The sequence below is a fragment of the Cryptomeria japonica genome, chromosome 3 (assembly GCF_030272615.1).
Source record: "Cryptomeria japonica chromosome 3, Sugi_1.0, whole genome shotgun sequence".
Classification (NCBI taxonomy): Eukaryota; Viridiplantae; Streptophyta; class Pinopsida; order Cupressales; family Cupressaceae; genus Cryptomeria; species Cryptomeria japonica.
Window position 1 is genome coordinate 467,349,771 of NC_081407.1, and position 21,404 is coordinate 467,371,174.

Here is a 21,404-nt window from a genome sequence, read left to right on the forward strand (position 1 = left end):
TGCAGGGAGCCTTGACCCCGCGGGATAAGGAAGTAGCATTACTCAAGGAAAAGACTCATCCCGTGACATATTTAAAGGAGTGATAGAATACCGTGGGATAAGGGGGAGCCAAGAGTAACAAAGGATTCTCAAAGAAGCCTTATCCCGCAAGGGATTTCACCCAGTAAAAGGTGGTCGTAGGATAAGAATTACAAGCCAAATGTAGAGGATCTCTTATCCTACGTGTTACCACAGGGATAAGAGATGGGTCATGGGATAAGAGAGAATAAGTTTAAAAGGCTTATCCCGCATGGAGTAAACACAAATAAAAATGCTTTCAAGCAACAAACAAATAGAGAGCTATGAGAAGTACAAGATAAGGAGATTCTTACAAGCCAATGCTCAGAACCTTATCCAGCGAGGAAAAAAAAGATAACTGATGTGTTGTGGGATAAGAAAGCGAAGGGAAAAAAAGAAGGTTTTCCTTATCCAGCGCATTCCCATGGGGATAAGGAAAGGACCACGAGATAAGAAAATGTTAAGGCGAAAGACAAAAGGGTTTATCTCGCATGGTCTTTAGACATCAAAGGGGCAAAGAAACAAAAGCAATGCAGGATAAGGGAAAATATTTTCTAGCATGAAGAAGTCTTATCCTATGAGGTAAAATAGTATTAAGGAGTATGAAGAGGGCTTATCCTGCGAAGGTAACAAGTGTGTCCCCATGGGCCGCAGGATAAGGAAACAAAGAAAAACACAAGGAGGGCTTATCCCACAATGTGGAAGCGATAGAATGAGGGGCTTGTAGAGTAAGTAAGAACAAGGAGAATGGTGTAACTTGCTATGTCGTGATGCCTAAGGCCATGAGATGGAATCATAGCATGCATAACACGCATGTTATGTGAATTGCAGAAAATGCCACCGTGCAAACCGATTGGTCAAAGTGTCCACATGGAGGGTTGACGAAGGTTGATGAGAGGACATAGGGGAGTATTTTGAGGATGTTGCACGAGAAGATCGGTCGGATTCCACCTGTCAAAAGAGGAGACGATGCCAATGAAAATGATTGTGCCGACACGCTGCAGGTAAATTTTTGTAACCAAATCAGATTGGATTTCAGTGATGGCGTCAAGAGGGAGATCACATTTAATGAGGATCAGATAGAAGATTAGTTGAGTGGCTCCATGAAATATGAGGATCTTTTGTCGATGAGATTTCACTGCCTCAAGCACATAAGAGGGTCTCCAGTCGATAAGATGTAAGGATGCGTAGTAATCCAGATTCAGAGATCAGTCAAGGTGCAGTAGAGGATGAACTAAATCCGGAAGATTTCTGTGAGGCTCAAAACACCTACTTTTGATTGTCCTCAAGCTCATGGTCCTATTTCCCAGAGGCTATCTTCATGGTCGCTTGCATCAATTGCTTCCAAGCAGATTGTGTGCAAAGCAGGAGAATGGACACATTACGGTGTATATTTTCCATGCAATAAAATTGTGCCATGTGTCTTCTTTGACCTAAGGCTTGTTTTGCTCCCTTCTATTATAAAAGGGAATTCAGGGCCAAGAAGAAGGATTCAGAAATTTTGATTAGTATGTACTAAGAAAGTTGTAAAGAAATATAATGATAGTTAGTCTTTCACAAGTTTAGTGAGCATAACAATCTATCATGAATGTATTAATTTTATTCTGAAAATCAATATAGAGAACATTCATTTTTCTTGCTCAATATCTCTTGTATTGTGTTGTATGAGTTGTAATGTTAATGACATGTTCAACTTGTCTTCTCTAATGGAGAATGTGTATTGATTGATAGGTTTCATTTCAAGTAAAATGAATTAAATTGTCTTGAATACTGCAACATTTATGTGAGAGAGATTGTGAGGAAGTTGTGGATGCATTGAATGTTTAGTGTTGGATCTTAATGTTGATATTATGATATTGTTTACCATTAGGACTATTGTTTGACTTTGTATTCTCTCTGAACATGCACTTGTCATATTATTTTAGGTTTCTAGATCATTCTCACATTCTTATTTCACCTTTTATATTTAAGTTTTCAGTTTTTTTGCATTAGGAGTAGAATAGATTAGAGCCAACTTTCAATGAAAGAAAAGTGATATAAGATAAGGTTCAAGACATAATTTGTAGTTCATCATACTTTTCTTAGTATATTTTCATTGAAAGCATCTGCTATACAATGCAATGTTTGTTTATATAAAGCCAAAATATTGTATAACATTGCAATAGGGATACCCACCTAGGTCCTGCAAATCCTGAAGAGCAGAAGATTGTAGCCTTTGTGTTGAATCTTGTTTGTTGGCCAAACCCAATCCTAGATCTGTTTATGAGTTAGTGGTTATTTCTCTAGGATTTAGGATCTATTGATTTGGGAATCAATAGATTGGTGACTCTGTTGGGGAGAAAAGTCAAGTCTTTGTCAAGAAAAGTATTTTATCCCAGTAGTCCTTGTCTAGCAATCAGAGTTGTGAAAGAAAGAAACAAGTATTCCCATTTTTGGTGGTGCTCTAAAAAGAAGAGAGTTAGTTCATAGCTTGAAAATCTCACATGAGCAGATAAAAAGGTGACAAATATTGTTACAAGGAGGAGTGAACACGTTGCAAGGCGTAACGCATCAGACACTGAGCTCGGTTTAGATAAAGAAGTTGATCAAAGAAGCAGAAAGGCCAACAAGTCTACAACCAACAAAAGATGGATTGTCAAGGATAAAGGTATTCCTCAAACTATTTCCTCTCAAGCATCAGTTAGTGGTAACCTTAATACTCTTGTTGTTAGGATAGAGGAGTAAAATCAGTTGCATATTGATTTAAAAGGGAAAGGTGTTTCAGAAAACTACCACAGTGACACTTATAGATCTTCTTACAAGGTAGAAGACACTAGCAGTGACGATTGCCTTTCAAGAGAGAATTTTGTTATTAGTTGCACTTTCCCTAATATGGATAGGAACCCAAAACATCCTTACTATGAAGACTCGGTCCCAGCCCAAGCAACTTGTGACAAGTTGTATGAAGATTTTGAGAGGGTTAGGTTGCAAAGAGAATACGAAGCTAGGTATGCTGACCAATTAGCTAATGCACAAAATAATTTTGGTTCATAATTTACTATAGCCACCCCTGTGTCAATGAGCTTTCCTGCAACCCAAAATCTTTTCTAAACCTAGTTCACTTAGTCTAATATGTGTTCTACGTCGAGAAATGCAACTAAAGGATCAACAAAAGAGATGCAGAGACTATTAGAACAAGTGTGAAGAGAAAGGGACATGATGGCACAAGAAGTATTAAATATGGCCATTCAATAGTCCACTCAAATCCCTTTCCAAGGGATGTCAGGTCAAATACCAAATGTGCCTAGCATGACCAATTGTCCTTTAATCATTTTTGCACCTCTACCTTCCACCGTATGTACCACTGGAGTATCGACCCATGCTATTGTAAGTGTTGTTTTTCAAACCCCTATTGTAACTATTGTTTCAACACAAGCAACAACTATTGTTTGAACTAATACTCGAGCAAGTGTCTCAAGTACTATTTCCAATAGTGCACCAGTGTCTCACTCAAGGACAATTGGAATGCAAGGTTTGTCCTTTATTTCTACAATCATAAGTGTACCTCCTGCTAATGTCCAAAATAGAAACACTAGTCAAACAAGTACTAGTCAACAACATGGAGCTCAATAATATCATTATACTGCACAAAGTCAATGCAAAATGTCAGGTCAAATGTTTGGCTCACCACCTCCACAATATCATTTTTTCCCACGGTATCCTCCCCCACCAATATATCAACACAATAACCAAATGGGAGGAAATAATGCTTACCAACAGTATTTACAGTTCCTGCAATTTCAACAGCAAATGGTAGGGCAGTACCAACAACAATATCAGACACCCCTGCAGCAACAACAACAACAACACCATCGACAACATCAAATTCCTAATCAAGGAAATGTACACCAATAGCAAATGCATAATTAGTTTGCTAGAAGACCAATGTAACTAGATAGATATAGATAGATTGATTTTAGTGGGATCATAGGTTTCCCAAATCTAGTAAGTAATGAATTGAGGGATGCACTACCTAAATTCTCAGGAAACAATGCAATCTCAGGGGAAGATCATCTTAGAACATTCCATAATGTAATGGATAACTTTAAAGTAGAGAGTGAAGATGTCTTCAAGAAAATGTTTATGCAATCTTTAATTGATGATGCTAGAGAATGGTACAAAAGTCTTTCTGACTTATCAAATCAAATCATTTAAAGATTTCAAAATAATGGTTAGAGATCAGTACGGTGATCATTCAGACCCAAAGTTTTCTTTGCATGAGCTAACAAGTATAAAAAATAATCAGAAAGATGATGTTGCATGTTTTAATAATAGGTTTATCAAAATACTCAACAAAATTCCTCTCAGTCTGAAACCAATAGACAATATGAATTTGGTATTCTATTTTGATGCTTTTGATCCTAAAATAGGGTATGAGTTGAGGTCAAATAACCCTCCAACTTTGGGGGCTGCTTTTAAACTTGCTCAAACCATAGAAAATAACAGGAAAGCCTCAGGAAAAAAATCAAGAAGAGATAATATCAGGATTTTGTAGAATCCCAAAGAACATCACAACAAGGTGCCCAAAGAGGAGGATAAGTTGGACAAAGTTATGAGTGTCTTAAAAGACTTAAGCTACAAAGTGGCTAGAAATGAGAAGGGTATGTCTCATGATAGACCTAGTTTTCAAAGGCATGATAGACCCAAGCTGCATGATACGCCCTATAATACAAATTGGAAAGATGGATGGCTTGTAGCTGGAAATCAAAGGCCTACAAATAAAGAAACACCAAACCCATTGAAGAGATCAAGTGCTCATCTTGTAGAAGATAGCCCATGGTGTATGGCATGTAATTTTCCACACACACAAACCCAATGTGTAGTAGCAAAGGCCATGGAAGAAGATGAAGATGTCTATGCTAGCTACATGGAAGATGGATTCATTGATCACATGGTAAATATGATTTATTTTTGAGCTGATAGTGAGCCTGAGTATTCAACCTCCAAAGAAAATGAAGCAGAAATAGATGTGATGTTCAGAGACTATGGAGTAGCAGCCATCATCATGAAGTATTTTCTGATGAAGAGAATAAGGAAGATTATAGGTTCAATGCTTTTAATGATCAATCTAAAAGCATCAGTCTGAGGAGACCTTCTGAAGAAGAAATCAAAAGAATCATTATGGTTGTTGTCACCCAAATTAAGAGGGTACAATTTGAAGTCGAGGGGCGCTTTGCCCAACCAAGGAAATCCCAGTTGAATGTTCATAAAGGACAAGCAACCAAAACCTAAGCAAAAAACTCCTCCACTTTCCAGAGAAGAAAAGAGTAAGGTGGCAAAGACAACCCTTGCTCAATAGTATGTGCCAAAAGGGAGCACTAAATTCAAGAAGACCAAAAAGGAGATCACAACTGAAGCTCCCCAAAAAATAGAAATAGTTGAGAAGGAGAAGAAACCAAAGACAACAAATCAAAAGGAGGTTAATCCGGGTACTTTTACATCACCTTCTTTTGATATGATGAAAACATTAGCTCAGATAAAGATTTATGTCCCTTTGTTAGAAATGATGAAAATCCTAGAACATAGAAATAATGATTTACCTTTGATAAATGGAGTTCCTAGTATGCCCCAAGATGCTTTGCACAACAATGTTGTTTTAGAAAATGAAACTAATTGTACACAAGGGGAACACTCTGGAACAATGCAAGCTCTTGAGGCCTATCTAGGGGATACTATCACTTAAATCCCTTCCCAAGTAGATCCTTTCTATATGAATTTGTTGATCAATGGAAAGCATGTAAAAAACTGTATGATTGATTTTGGGGCTGCTATTAATATCATGCCTATAGGAGTCATGGAAGAACTTGGGTTAAATGTTGATTACAACTATGGGAAGTGTTATTTCATGGATAATATATCCATACCTATGATAGGCATTCTAAAAAAATTAGAATTCAAGATAGCAAATTTTCTAGAAGCTGCCTACAAGGTAGATGTAACAGTTGTAGATGTCCCCCCAAATTATGGCATGCTTTTGTCAAGACAATAGATGGTAGTGGTTGGGGGAAACGTTCAACTAGATTTATCATATGCTACAATCTCTGTTAATGGACAAGGTGTTAGGTTAGAAAGAGAACCTAGATCTAATACTAATATTGAGCAAGTTGACCTAAATAATATGGTGATTTTTTGTGACTTGGATATGGGAAACTTCAGGGTTGAACCTATTCAACCATCCCCAAAAGTTGCAGACCCTGTCATAACTCAAATTCAGAACAGTAAAGAGGATTTATGGCATATGTATTTTGATGGAGCCTGTTGTAAAGAAGGGTCAAGTGCTGGAGTAGTTTTTTATTGCACCAAGTGGAAGGACATTTAAATATTCTTTCAAGTTTCTTTTTGAGTGCACTAACAATGTGGCAGAATATGAAGCATTGATATTAGGTTTGAATCTTGCCACTAAGCATGGGATGAATAAATTGTCAGTATGAGGGGATTTAGAATTGATTGTATCATAGGTTAGATCATTTTATTCCTCCAAGAATGATAGATTGAAGCAGTACAAATCAGCTGTGTGGGATTCATTGGAATTTTTTGATGCCTTCAACATCAGATGAATAGAGAGATCAAAGAACATTATGGAAAACTTCTTGGTAAATGTTGCTTTGAAGAGTGATGATATCACCTTGGCTGGAATTTAAAAGGTGGAGGTAAAAACTAGGCCTCCCATACCAGATAATATCTCTAACTGGCAAGTCTTTAATGATGATGATGACTTGTTGAAGTTCTTGCATTGCATAGATGAGTATGAGTCAAGAAGTTGATTTTAATGCTTTTGTGGAAGCCATAGATGGCAAAGACTCTATTTTTGGGAATGAAATAGTGCAGCTAAAGATGAATAAAATCCCAAAAGGATTGGTGGCTCTAGAAAGAGCGTTTGACAGTTAGGATAGTCAAACAATGAAATGGTCCCCTATGAACAAAGAGGACCTTGAGGACATAAACTTAGGAACTAATTCATCTCCTAGAAAATTCTACATTGGTAAAAAGATTAGCCCAAATATCAAATCCGTGTTGATTACTTTACTTAGAAAATATAAGCATGTTTTTGCATGGTCATAGAGAAGACTTGTTCCAGCATGAAATCCCTTTGAACCCAACTGCTAGGCCTTTTAGACAAAAGCAAAGACCAATAAACTTACTACTTAGACCCAAAATTCAAGAGGAGCTAATGAAGCTCAAAGATGGAGGTATTATCGAACCCATCAAGCACTCATCATTGATTTCTAATCGTGTCCCTATCAGGAAGAAAAATGGTGACATTAAATTGTTGGCATTTGCATGAAGATTGCATTAATGATATGTTATGTTGTCATTGATGTCAATTGAACCAATAATAGTATTTATTATATTGTTGATATTGTTGTTATTATTGATATTGTCTTGAAACCGGTAGGAAGAGCTTTGAGGAAGATGTTGTAAACCGGTATGTAAGTTTGTGAGTTGAACCGGTAAACCGATGTATAAAGTTAAACCCTTTCTATGCAATGTAACCGGTAAACCCTACCAGTTGTTTGTTGTTAAACCCTAACCGATCAAGTTTGTTGGTTTAAGATCTAATGATGAGCGGTAATGATGGTGACACGTGTGATCATTGTATGAGGATTAGTTCAGATTGTTTTGGTGTGTTTGTTTGTTGTCTAGGGAATGAGCAAAGTGGATTGCATAATGCATAGCGCATGATGAGTTACAAAGTCCGATGAAGCGGTGATCATGGAGCGGTTGGAATTTTATTGAAGAAAGTGTATAGATTGCTATGTAAATCCAACGGTCACACTTGAATCGATTTATTTGTAATCTCTATGAGAGAATTAGGTTTTTATTGTGTTACCGACCTAATTGATTTGTATTTAAGGTCGATTAAGTTGTTTGTAAAAGTTGTTGGCAAAGTGTTGGCTAAAATCAGTTGAGTGTGTGGTTTCCTAACCAGAGAATGGATCTACAGTTTGAGTAAAAGTAGATTGAAGCTTAAAAGGATCTGATCAAGCAAATGTAGTGCTATTTAGATAGATCAAGAAACCCTGTTGTTTTCTAACAATTACAATAGAATTGAAATCCCCTAACTGGGTAAGCTCTAACAAGCTTGGTTACTTCTTAAATCCTCTAACAAGGTGGTCCATTAGCTTGGATTCTCAAATCCTCTACCGAGGTTACTCCTAACAGGGTATTTGCTTTTCATCAAGGCATTTTGTAAATCCCTTAACCGGGTGATTCCTAACAGGATTAGTTCTTAACAGGACTTATTGTAGAAGCTTTAATAGGCTTGGCTCCTAACAGGGCGAACATCAGAAGAGTTCAGATAGCTATCTTGTGAGTCTCATCTCACCATGGTTTTTACCTATTTGGGTTTTCCACGTATAAACATTTGTGTCATGTGGTGAACGTTTTTGTGGTTATGATCTTATCTATTGATTTGATTAACTTCTGATAAGGCATGATAACTAGAAGCATTGAGAGATGGAGTGTGTTGATATATGATTAAGCATTTGAATGTTGACAAGATTGAAGTTGTTAACTGTTAAGTTGTTATAATAGTTAACCGATTGATGTTGAGTATTCTTATGAGTATTGATCTTGATAGTGAAAGTTTACTTTGTGAGTTTGAATTTGAGTTTGGGGAGTTTGTATCAGTTTTTCAGTTTACTAATTCACCCCCCTCCCACTCTCAGTATTCTACCGAATACTTATTCTTTCATCATACCATCATAGATTGTGTGTGGATTTTAGGAATTTAAATGTGTCATCATTGAAGGATAATTACCCTTTGCCTAACATGGAGGCAATGCTACAAAAGGTCACAAGTTGTGAGTTATTATCCATGATGGATGGATTCTCTGGTTACAACCAAGTGAAGGTCAAAGAATCTGAATAATGCAAGACTGCCTTCACTACCCTATGGGGGACCTATGTTTATGTCAGAATGCCTTTTGGACTCACTGATACTAGAGCAACTTTTCAGAGAGCTATGGATGTAGTTTTTTCGGATTCGATAGACATCATTATGGTTGTTTATCAAGATGATCTAACAACATTCTCCAAGAGAGAAGAGGAGCATTGCCTACACTTAGAAAAGGTATTCATCGGGGCACTGAAATATGGGATATCTCTTAATCCTAAAAACTATCACTTTGTTGTGACAAAGGGAAAACTGTTAGGACATGTTGTATCCAAAGATGGGGTAAGGATACACCCTGAAAGGGTAGTATCTATTAACAAAATGCCTATCCCCAAAACTATGAAAGTCATCCAATCTTTCTTTAGCCGGATAAACTTTGTTCGCAGGTTCATATCTAACATTGCTGAAATAGTAAAACCTATTTGTAGGATCCTAAAGAAAGGGGCTATAATAGACTGGACAAATGAAACTTTGGAGGCCTTTGTGGCTATCAAGAGAGCCATTAAACAAGCTCCTATTTTAAAGGCACTAAATTTTAGCAAGCCCTTCCAGGTTTTTTCTTTTGCTTCATTCCATACTATAGTTGTTGTTATGTTACAAAAGAATAATGAGGGTTATGAACAACCTATTTCTTTCTACAGTGAATCCCTCCAAGCAGCAGAACTCAACTATGACATCATGGAAAAGCAAACCTATGCTTTAGTCAAAGCTGTGAAAATTTTCAGACCATACCTTATTGGCAGCCATGCCATAGCTTATGTGCCTAATGTAGCAGTAAAAGATATATTTGTCCAAATAGAGGCAACATGCAGAAGATGTAGATGGATCAATAAAATCCAAGAATTTAATATTGATATTCAGATTACTAGGTTAGTCTGGGACATGGGTTTAGCAAAGCTAATGGAAGAAGAGAATTTGGACACTGCCCAAATTAATGTTTTGTCTACTACATAAGACAACATATGTAGCCTGGAACATACCTCATGGTATAGCAATATTTTGTATTTTCTAAAGCATGCAAAATGTCTTGATGAACTCACTGATACTCAGAAAATGACTCTGAACCTACATGCCCAAAGGTATGTTTTTATTTCTAGGGATTTATACTACAAAAACATAGATGGTTTGTTATTGTTATGCTTGCATAAGCATCAGTCTCAGATAATGCTTAAATACATGCATGCAAGAATATGTGGGGGGCATTATACAGCCAAAACTACTGCTCATAAAGTGTTAAGGGTTGGGTATTTTTGGCCTACATTATTGAAGGATACTCCTGAATTTGATAGAAAATGTGAACCTTGTCAAAAGTGATAACTCAATGATGAACCAATAGTACCAAACCGGTACTGAGAGGGGGGGGTGAATCAGTACAAACAAAACCTTCAGTCCAAAACCGGTTGGACAGCAAATACTCCAAATGACTGGCAAGCAATGATACTAGCTAAAACAGAGTGCAACCGGTAAGACCCAGAATAACTAAAACAATCATAAACCGGTCACTCACTAAACTTTCCTCTTAGCTCAATACTATAGTACCATTACACCCTCATGCATGAACAGGTAAACTATCATCTGATCTTCACAACAGTTGGTTCAGTATGTTTTATAGACAGGCATAAAACACAGAACCATCATATGCTCAACAGGTAATAACAAAGCATCACAAGACAAAAGCATCACACATGACACACATATTTTTCACGTGAAAACGCAACTGGGAAAAACCACGGTGGGGATGAATACCCACAAGCTGCTTTTTGAACTCTTTAGAAGTCTGCTCTGTTAGGAGCCTTGCCTGGTTAAAGACATTACAATAGGTTCTGCTAGGAACCGATCCTGTTAGGGATCACCCAGTTAAGGGATGGCTACAATACCCGGTTAAGGGTTAAACCCGGTTGGGGTTACCTTGTTAGAGGATTTCAAGAAATCAATAGCTAAAGGATCTCCAGAGCTCTATAGCTTCTCAGAACTCATTAACTTCGAGTTACCCGGTTAAGGGATTTGAATCAAGCCAGTTAAAGCTACCCTGTTAAGGGATTTGTATCAAGCCAGTTAAGGCTACCCCGTTAAGGGATTTCACAACTGTTGAAGTGGTTAGAGATCAACAGGAATTACAATGATCTGGTAATAGCACTCAATGCTAATGCAAATTCATTTTGGCTCCTCTTCACCTTCTGCACATTCACTTTGCAGGTATCTCTTTTCTCCTTTGGTCTGGCAAGAAACACGTATCACTTCCCTTGGATACACACTCACAACTTTTGCCAACAATCTTAGAAAGAAACACAACATCGACCTTATAGGAAACATACAGGTCGGTAGCAAAAACCCTAAACCCCTAAACCTATTAGGTTAAGCAATTCAAGCGGTTCAATCCTGATCGTTGAATCATACTACATTAAATGCAACAATCTTGAATCGATCTCAAGACATTCTCCATCGTCCATTATCTACCGATTTCATGGCGGCTGATAACCCATCACGTGTTATCACCGTTTGACAAACTTCACACATTCCCGAGGTAGATAGGAATAGTCTTCTTCATGCAAGATCCTTCACGCGCACAGAGCTTACGTGGCAACACAACCTGTTCTTAGTTATACTGTTAACTCATCACACAAAGATCACTGATTGAGTCACATAGGCTTGAGGTACTCCAACCAAAAATCCTGAAGTGGAAACTACCTACCAATCGGTAGTCACACAGTGCTTCCATGTGCCGGTTTATCTTGAACAAGTATACCGTTTCACTTTGGCATATATACTGGTTCACACATATGTCGGTTCTCTCTTCCCACATATCACATATGTCGGTTCACTTCATATCACATATTGACATCAATGACAACATACAATATCATTATGTCCTTATACCGGTTCACATAATGCCAACAATCTCCCACTTTGGCATTGATGGCAATATACAAAGATATCTCTCCGCTTCACATCTTCTCCTACAGATATCTTTTCCGCTTCACTCCTCAAAGATATCTCTCTACTTCACATCTTCTCCTGCAGATATCTTTTCCGCTTCACTCCTTCTCCCCCTTTGACAACAATGTCAAAGTGGAGGCACAAGTAACCCTGTTCCATTATGCTGCTCCCCCTGAGGAGTAGCATCCTTCAACACATCAATCAACAAAAAATTGACTATACAATACCTGACTGATGTGGAACAGATACTTTTAGTTCACCTCCTGAAGGGGCAGTACCCCCAATTCACCTCTTAAATGCACAAATGTAGTCTTTGGAAGAGGCTTGGTGAATATGTCTGCTAACTGCTCCTTACTGGAAACATGTTCCAGTGCAATCTCTTTATTCTGAACCTTTTCCCTCAAGAAATGATACTTAAGCTCAAAATGCTTGGTTCTAGAATGTAAAACCAGATTCTTTGAAATATTGATAGCACTTGTGTTATCACAGAATATACTTACCGGTTCAGATACAGGGATTTTGAAGCCTTCCAGTACATGCTTCATCCAAATTGTCTAAGTGCAGTTCATGAAAGCTACAACATACTCCGCTTCTGGTGTAGACTGAGAGATACAACTCTGCTTTTTACTCATCCATGAGACCAATCTACCACCGAGAAAGAATGCACCACCGGTTGTGCTTTTCCGGTCATCCACATTACCTGCCCAATCAACATCTATGAACACTTTCAGATTAAAATCATTGTTGTATGGGTACCACAATCCATAGTCAATTGTTCCCTTCAGATACCTAAGAATCCACTTGACTGCAATCAAGTGGGATTCTCTTGGACTTTTCTGGAACCTTGCAGTAATGCCAACTGCATGTGCAATATCCGGTGTGTTGTGCACTACATAATGCAACTTACCAATCATTGATCGGTATTCCTTCTCATCAACCAGTGCGGAATCATCCTCTTTTGTCAATTTGCAACCAGTCACCATCGGTGTACCAACCGGTTTGCTATCTTCCATGCCAAAAGTCTTCAACACCTCTTTGACATATTTGGACTGAGTGATAAAGATTCCATCTTTCATCTATTGGATCTGCAATCCAATGAAGAACTTAATCTCCCCTATGAGTGACATCTCAAACTCTTTCTTCATCTCATCAGCAAACTCATGACTCATCTTGTCATCTCCACCAAAGATAATGTCATCAACAAAAACCTCACAGATCAGGATCTGATCTCCTTCAGACTTCAAGTAGATATTGCTATCTTCACTTGTTCTCTCAAATCCAATCTTCACAAGATGGGAATGTTGGTGCTCATACCATGCCCTAGGTGCTTGCTTTAGACCATATAAGGCTTTATGTAGTCTGCACACCATATCACTATCTTCAAATAGGGAAAACCCATCTGGTTGTTCTATATATACCTCCTCTTCAAGTACACCATTTAGGAATGCAGATTTTACATCCATTTGATATACTTTGAACCTTTTAAAAGTTGCATATGCAAGAAGCATACAAACTCCTTCCAATCTGGCTACAAGAGCAAAGGTTTCTCCATAGTCTTCTCCTTCTTCTTGAGCATATCCTTTGCACACCAATCTGGCTTTATTCCTAATCACTGTGCCATCCTCATTCAGCTTGTTTCTTAACACCCATTTGGTGCCAATGACATTTTTATGCTTCGGTCTGGGTACCAAGGACCATGTACCATTTTTCTCTATCTGGTCAAGTTCCTCCTCCATTGCCTTGATCCAGTCTCCATCTTTATGAGCCTCTTTGAATGATTTGGGCTCAAATTCAGAGATCATACATGAGTTTTCTCTGACCTTTCTTCTCGTAAGGATTCCTGCATCCTTATCTCTTATGATCTGCTTAGGATCATGATTCAGCTTGACATACCGAGGAATGGTCTTGACTGGTTCTTCTTGCTTTTCCTCTTCATCCTCATCTTCATCAGTATCAGCATTCATCGGTTCAGGAACACTGTTACTAGTACTTGGTTGACTGACAACCGGTTCCCAGAAGGTTGCAACCGGTTCATTCACAGCTTGCTCACTGTCGGTTTCCTTATTTTTCTCAGAGGATTCATCAATTCTTACATTGATACTTCCATAATTCTCTGAGTCCTATTGTTGTAACACTTGAAAGCTTTACTCTTGGTGGAATATCCTAGGAATATTCCCTCATCACATTTAGCTTCAAATTTGCCCTGATGTTCACTCCTCTTGATGTAACATTTGCTACCAAATACCCTAAAGTAGCTAACCATAGGTGTCTTACCGGTCTAATAATCATAAGGATTTTTGTCCTTACCTTTCTTGATGAGTACCCGGTTCATAGTGTAGACTGCAATGCTCATCGCTTCTCTCCAAAAGGTGTGAGCTACCTTTCGTTGAATCAACATGGTTCTAGCTGCTTCAACTATAGTCCGGTTATTCCTCTCTGCTAGGCCATTTTGTTGTGGAGTCCGGGCGGCAGACAGTTGCCTTTTGATGCCAAATTCTTCACAGTACTTGTTGAATTCACCGGAAGTGAATTCCCCTCCTTGATCAGTTCTGAGACACTTGATTCTTGTACCGCTTTCCTTCTCCACTAATGCTCTGAAAGCCTTGAACTTCACAAAGGCTTCAAACTTGTCTTTCAAGAATGTGGCCCACATCATTCTTGAGCAATCATCAGTGAGAATCATGAAGTACCTATCACCCTGCACACTTCTAGTTTTCATGGGACCACACAAATCAGTATGCACAAGATCAAGCAAGTTGTCAGCAGTGAAAGATTTACCTTTAAAGGTTGAGGAAGAAATTTTTCCCAATTGACACTCTCTGCACAAGGTATTATCCGGTTTGCTTAGCACCGGCAACCCTCTAACTGCCTTGATCTTACTAGCCTTTACAATGTTATCAAAGTTTACATGGCAGAGTCTCCTATGCCATATCCAGCTATCATCAAGCTTAGCCATAAGACATGTACTTATATTTGCATTCAGATGAAATAGGTTACCTTTGGTCTGCATGTCGGTGGCCACCAATTTACCATTTTTTCCTTTGATTCTACAAACTCCATTCTTGAATTCCAGAGTGAGGCCACTGTCATTTAGATGGGCAACACTTAGAAGGTTGTGTCTGAGACCATCAACCCAGTACACATTGTCAGCACTGCTCTTTCCATTCAGAGAAATGGACCCTCTGCCTTTGACCATGCATGGTGCATCATTTCCAAAGAGAACCACACCACCATCATACTCTTCCAAGGATAGAAACTTGCTCCGGTCACCTGTCATATGGTGAGAACAGCCACTGTCAATGAACCAGTCATTGGAATTATCAAACTGGGAGACAAGAGCCTTCTTGTCTGCCACATCTTCCTTTATAGCAACAAACAAAATGTCTTCATTCTCTTCATCTTCTGATTCCTCATCTGTGACACCTTCATCAACTGCCACAAAACAGTTTCTCCGATTTCCTCCTGTGAATTTCCTAAACCTTTCTGGTTTGTCCTTGTTATCGCCATTAGGACAGTTTATAGAAATATGTCCTATCCGGTTACAAGAAAAGCATTTCAAAGGTAGCTTACCTTTGTATTTACCGGTTCCTTTAGGAAGCTTCCTAGCAAGGAGAGCTTCAAATGCCATCAGAATCTCCTCATCATTCATTTCTCTGCTCTGACTAGGTTCCCCACTAGTGCTAGCCTCTTTTCCTTTTCTGGATGGTATAGCAGAGGCTTTGAATGCTGATTCAGTCTTTTGAACACTGCCATCAAAACTATTTAGCTCATAGGCTGTTAACTTGGCTATGATGGAGTCCAAGGATACCTTAGACTTGTCTATTGATCTCAGCTTCTGGATAGCAGCAACCCTTATTGCATAGACCGGCAATAGGGACCTCAGGACTTTGCTTACCACAGTGGAATCTTCTATTTTACCACCTGCACTCTTGATTTCTCCAACAATTGTTTTGATTCTTATTCCATACTGTTGAATGGTCTCACCTTCAACCATCCGCATATCTTCAAACTTCCCTCTCAGGCTTTCTTCCTTAGCCCGTTTCACATGTTCATCACCACCATAGATATTTTCAAGAACATCCCATACCTCTTTGGGATTTACCTTGTCCTGAACATCAATAAACTCAATGTCGGATAGACTACTGATGAGGGCTTCCATGACTTGCCCATTTTCTTGTATCTCTCTCTTTTGGTCATCGGTGAGAGTACCGGTAGGGACAACATAGACATTCTCAACATAACTCTAGTGTTGAGCACCCATGCTTCTGATGAATATCTTCATCCTATCTTTCCATATACCAAAATTTTCCCTATTAAACTTTGGACCTTCCCTCTTCATCATTTGACTGGAATCTTTACCTCAAGCGGTTAAGCTTACAACACAGAGGACCTAGAGTGCTCTGATACCAATTGATAACTCAATGATGAACCAATAGTACCAAACCGGTACTGAGAGGGGGTGAATCAGTACAAACAAAACCTTCAGTCCAAAACCAGTTTGACAGCAAATACTCCAAATGACTGGCAAGCAGTCATACTAGCTGAAACAGAGTGCAACCGGTAAGACCCAGAATAACTAAAACAATCATAAACCGGTCACTCACTAAGCTTTCCTCTTAGCTCAATACTATAGTACCATTACACCCTCATGCATGAACAGGTAAACTATCATCTGATCTTCACAACAGTTGGTTCAGTATGTTTTATAGACAGGCATAAAACACAGAACCATCATATGCTCAACAGGTAATAACAAAGCATCACAAGACAAAAGCATAACATGACACACATATTTTTCACGTGGAAACCCAACTAGGAAAAACCACGGTGGGGATGAATACCCACAAGCTGCTTTTTGAACTCTTTAGAAGTCTGCTCTATTAGGAGCCTTGTCCGGTTAAAGACATTACAATAGGTTCTGCTAGGAACCGATCTTGTTAGGGATCACCCGGTTAAGGGATGGCTACAATACCCAGTTAAGGGTTAAACCCGGTTGGGGTTACCTTGTTAGAGGATTTCAAGAACTCAATAGCTAAAGGATCTCCAGAGCTCTATAGCTTCTAAGAACTCATTAACTTCGAGTTACCCGGTTAAGGGATTTGAATCAAGTCGATTAAAGCTACCCTGTTAAGGGATTTGTATCAAGCCAGTTAAGGTTACCCTGTTAAGGGATTTCACAACTGTTGAAGTAGTTAGAGATCAACAGGACTTACAATGATCTGGTAACAACACTCAATGCTAATGCAGATCCATTTTGGCTCCTCTTCACCTTCTGCACATTCACTTTGTAGGTATCTCTTTTCTCCTTTGGTCTGGCAAGAAACGCGTATCACTTCCCTTGGATACACACTCACAACTTTTGCCAACAACCTTAGAAAGAAACACAACATCGACCTTATAGGAAACATAAAGGTCGGTAGCAAAAACCCTAAACCCCTAAACCTGTTAGGTTAAGCAATTCAAGCGGTTCAATCCTGACCATTGAATCATACTGCATTAAATGCAACAATCTTGAATCAATCTCAAGACATTCTCCATCGTTCATTATCTACTGATTTCATGGCGGATGATAACCCATCATGCGTTATCACTGTTTGACAAACTTCGCACATTCCCAAGGTAGATAGGAATAGTCTTCTTCATGCAAGATCCTTCACGCGCACAGAGCTTACGTGAAACATGACCTGTTCTTCGTTATACTGTTAACTCATCACACAAAGATCACCGATTGAGTCACACAGGCTTGAGGTACTCCAACCGGAAATCCTGAAGTGGAAGCTACCTACCAACCGGTAGTCACACAATGCTTCCATGTGTCGGTTCATCTTGAACAAGTATACTGCTTCACTTTGGCATTTATACCGATTCACACATATGCTGGTTCTCTCTTCTCACATATCACATATGTCGTTTCACTTCATATCGCATATTGACATCAATGACAACATACAATATCATTATGTCCTTATACCAGTTCACATAATGCCAACAAAAAGTTCCCAGGTAAGCTGAAGTATTTAGGAGCTCTGTCTCTCAGACCTATGCATCTTGAAGCTACTTTCCATCAATGGGGTATAGATATTATTGGGGAGATGGCTGAAAGATATAGTGGGGGACATAAATGGATTCTAGTAGCCACATACTATTTTACAAAATGGGTGGAAGCTATTCCCACTAGGCAGGCAACTAGTAAAGTTGTAGTTGATTTTTTGATACGTAACATAATCACCAAGTTTGGAGTTCCAGTTAGATTAATAATGGATAATGCAATGTGCTTCAAATCTGAGGAGTTTATTGATTTCTGCAGTGCTTATGGTATCAGTATCTCCTATTCATCCCCGTATCACCCACAAGGAAATGGTCAAGTTGAATCTAGCAACAAGAGTCTATTAAAGATCATCAAGAGGACTCTAGAAAAGAATAAAAAGGCTCGGGGTTCAAAGTTAAAGACTGCACTATGGACTGATACAATCAATGTTAAGAAGGCTACTGGCAGATCTCCATTTGAGTTGGTATATGGCACACAGGTCAGACTGCCCATGAACAACTTCTTGTCAGTATATAAGTTTATTCAGGAGCATGAATGGGATAATTCTAGAGCCAATGGAGGAGAGGATGGAGCTGTTTGTATAACTTGATTAGGTCATAAATGATGCTCATCGGAGGAACCTGAAGCTGCAACAAAAAAGTAAGTACCTATTTGATAAGAGAGAATCAAAAAGAAAATTTGAAATCAATGATTTGGTGTTGCTTTGGAATGCTAGAGCTTAGGACAAAGACAAGCATGGCAAGTTTGAAGCCCTGTGGTTGTGTCCATTTGTTGTTGCTGAGAAAAATGGTGAGGATTCATATTTCCTCACAGGTATGAATGGCGAGATGCAAGAGCTGCAAGTGCATGGACAATTCTTGAAGCATTTATTTTCTTAATTTCCTTCCATGCACAGTAGGTTTAGGGTACGTATATAGGTTAGATTAGGGTTTTGTAAATATTTTGATGTTTTTTGAATGGTATGTTGTCCCAGAGATATGGTTACTCGCTTTGACCTAGAAGGTCAAATGTCCCCAAGCAAGAGCCACCATTGGAAATGTTAAAAATTGGTTTTATTCGTGCCCTACCTGCGTGTTGAAACTTAGCGTTTAGGGTTTAGGAAAGGGGTTATATGCCTATCAAAGTCCTCCCCTTTGTTCTCTCGGCTTATGTTATATTTTACAGTTGACCTACGTTTATCGGTGCCTGTGTTTTAAGTCATCATCAGAAGGGTTCTTCATCATCTATTTACAGGCTCTGTGCATTAGAAGTCACCAATCACGACAGGTATTTTAATTTTTTGTAATATTCCTAAGTGTTGCAAAATCATCGAGACATAAAGTTCTAAAATCCCCTAAGAAGGTCCCCGTGCACGATAACTTCACCCTTAAAGGTCTCCACGTGCTCAAAAGATTCACTTAAGTGTCTGCTTTAGTGTTATTGTTGTGTGGGATAAGCTTATCAAAGGAGATGTGGGGACATTGCTTACCCCGCGAGTAAATGTGCAGCGAGCCTTGACCCCGCGGGATAAGGAAGTAGCATTAATCAAGGAAAAGACTTATCCCTTGCCATATTTGAAGCAGTGATAGAATACCGTGAGATAAGGGGGAACCAAGAGTAACAAAGGATTCTTAAAGAATCCTTATCCCGCAAGGGATTTCTCCCAATAAAAGGTGGTCGTGGTATAATAATTACAAGCCAAATACAGAGGATCTCTTATCCCGCACGTTCCTGTAAGGATAACAGATGGGTCGCGGGATAAAAGACAATAAGTTTAAAAGGCTTATCCTGCATGGAGTAAACACACAAAGAAAAGCGCTTTCAAGTAGTAGATAAATAGAGAGCTACGAGTAGCGTGGGATAAGGAGATTATTACAAGCCAATGCTCAAAACCTTATCCCATGAGGAAAACAAAGATGACTGATGTGTTGCGAGTTAAGAAAATGAAGGGAAACAAAGAAGGTTTTTCTTATCCCGCGCATTCCCGTGGGGATAAGAAAAGGGCCATGGGATAAGAACATGTTAAGGTGAAAGACAAAAGGGTTTATCCCGTGTGGTCTTCAGACATCAAAGGGGCAAAGAAACAAAAGCAACGTGAGATAAGGAAAAATCTTTACTATTATGAAGAAGGTTTATCCCACGAGGTAAAATAGGGTTGAGGAATATAGCACGGGATAAGAAAAAGTAAAGCCGATAGAAGAAAGACTCAAAGGGCTTATCTCATGAAAGTAATAAGTGTGTCCCCATGGGCCATGAGATAAGGAAACAAAGCAAAACACAAGGAGGGCTTATCCTGGAGTGTGAAAGTGATAGAATGAGGGGCTCGTGGGGTAAGTAAGAACAAGGAGAATGGTGTAACTTGTTATCCCACGATGCCTAAGGCCATGAGATGGAATCATAGTGTGCATAACACGCATGTTATGTGACTTGCAGAAAACACCACCGTGCAGCTCGATTGGTCAAAATGTCCACATGGAGGCTTGGCGAAGGTTGACCAGAGGACAGAGGGGAGTATTTTAAGGATGTGGCACATGCAGAGTTGTAGGATTCCACTTGTCGAAAGAGGAGAATATGCCAATTAAAATGATTGTGCTGACAAGCTGTAGGTAATTTTTTGCAACCAAATCAGATTGGATTTCATAAATGGCATCAAGAGGGAGCTCCCATTTAATGAGGATCGGACAGAAGATCAGTTGAGAGACTCCATGAAATATGAGGATCTTTTGTCGATGAGGTTTCACTACCTCGGGCACATCAGAGGGTTTCCAATCAATAAGATGTAAGGACACAAGGCAGGTGTGGATTAGTAAATGTAGTAATCCAGATTTTGAGATCGGTTAGGGTGCAGTAGAGGATGAACTAAATGTGGCAAATTTATATGAGGCTCGAGACACCTACTTTTGATTATCCTCAAGCTCATGGTCCCAATTCCTAGAGGCTATCTTCATGACCGCTTGCATTGATTGCTTCTAGGTGGATTGTGTGAAAAGTAGGAGAATGGACAGATCACGATGTATCTTTGCCATGCAATCAAATTGTGCCATGTGTCTTCTTTGGCCTAAGGCTTGGTTTTCTACCTTGTATTATAAAAGGGAATCTAGGGCCAAGAAGAAGGATTCAAAATTTTTGATTAGTATGTACTAGGAAAGTTGTAAAGAAATATAATGACAATTAGTCTTTCGCAGGTTTAGTGAGCATAACAATCTATCATGAATGTATCAATTTTATTCTAAAAATCAATATAGAGAACATTCATTTTTCTTTCTCAGTATCTCTTGTATTGTGTTGTATGAGTTGTAATGTTAATCACATGTTCAACTTATCTTCTCTAATGGAGAATGTGTATTCTTTGATAGGTTTCATTTCAAGTAAAATGAATTAAATTTTGTCTTGAATACTGCAACATTTATGTGAGATAGATTGTGAGGAAGCTGTGGATGCATTCTC

At 38.8% G+C, this 21,404-nt stretch overlaps 1 protein-coding gene across 1 annotated transcript; it reads left to right on the forward strand.

Annotated features, from left to right (window-relative positions):
• Positions 1-18,021: 18,021 nt before the first annotated feature.
• On the forward strand, positions 18,022-18,567 carry LOC131041369 (uncharacterized). Its single transcript, XM_057974417.2, has one exon. The coding sequence runs from the start codon at positions 18,022-18,024 to the stop codon at positions 18,565-18,567; it is 546 nt and encodes a 181-aa protein (XP_057830400.2).
• Positions 18,568-21,404: the final 2,837 nt, after the last annotated feature.

Bases quoted from the DNA above. Each gene is read 5' to 3' on its own strand.
- LOC131041369 (XM_057974417.2), top strand. From the start codon at position 18,022: ATGGCTGAAAGATATAGTGGGGGACATAAATGGATTCTAGTAGCCACA.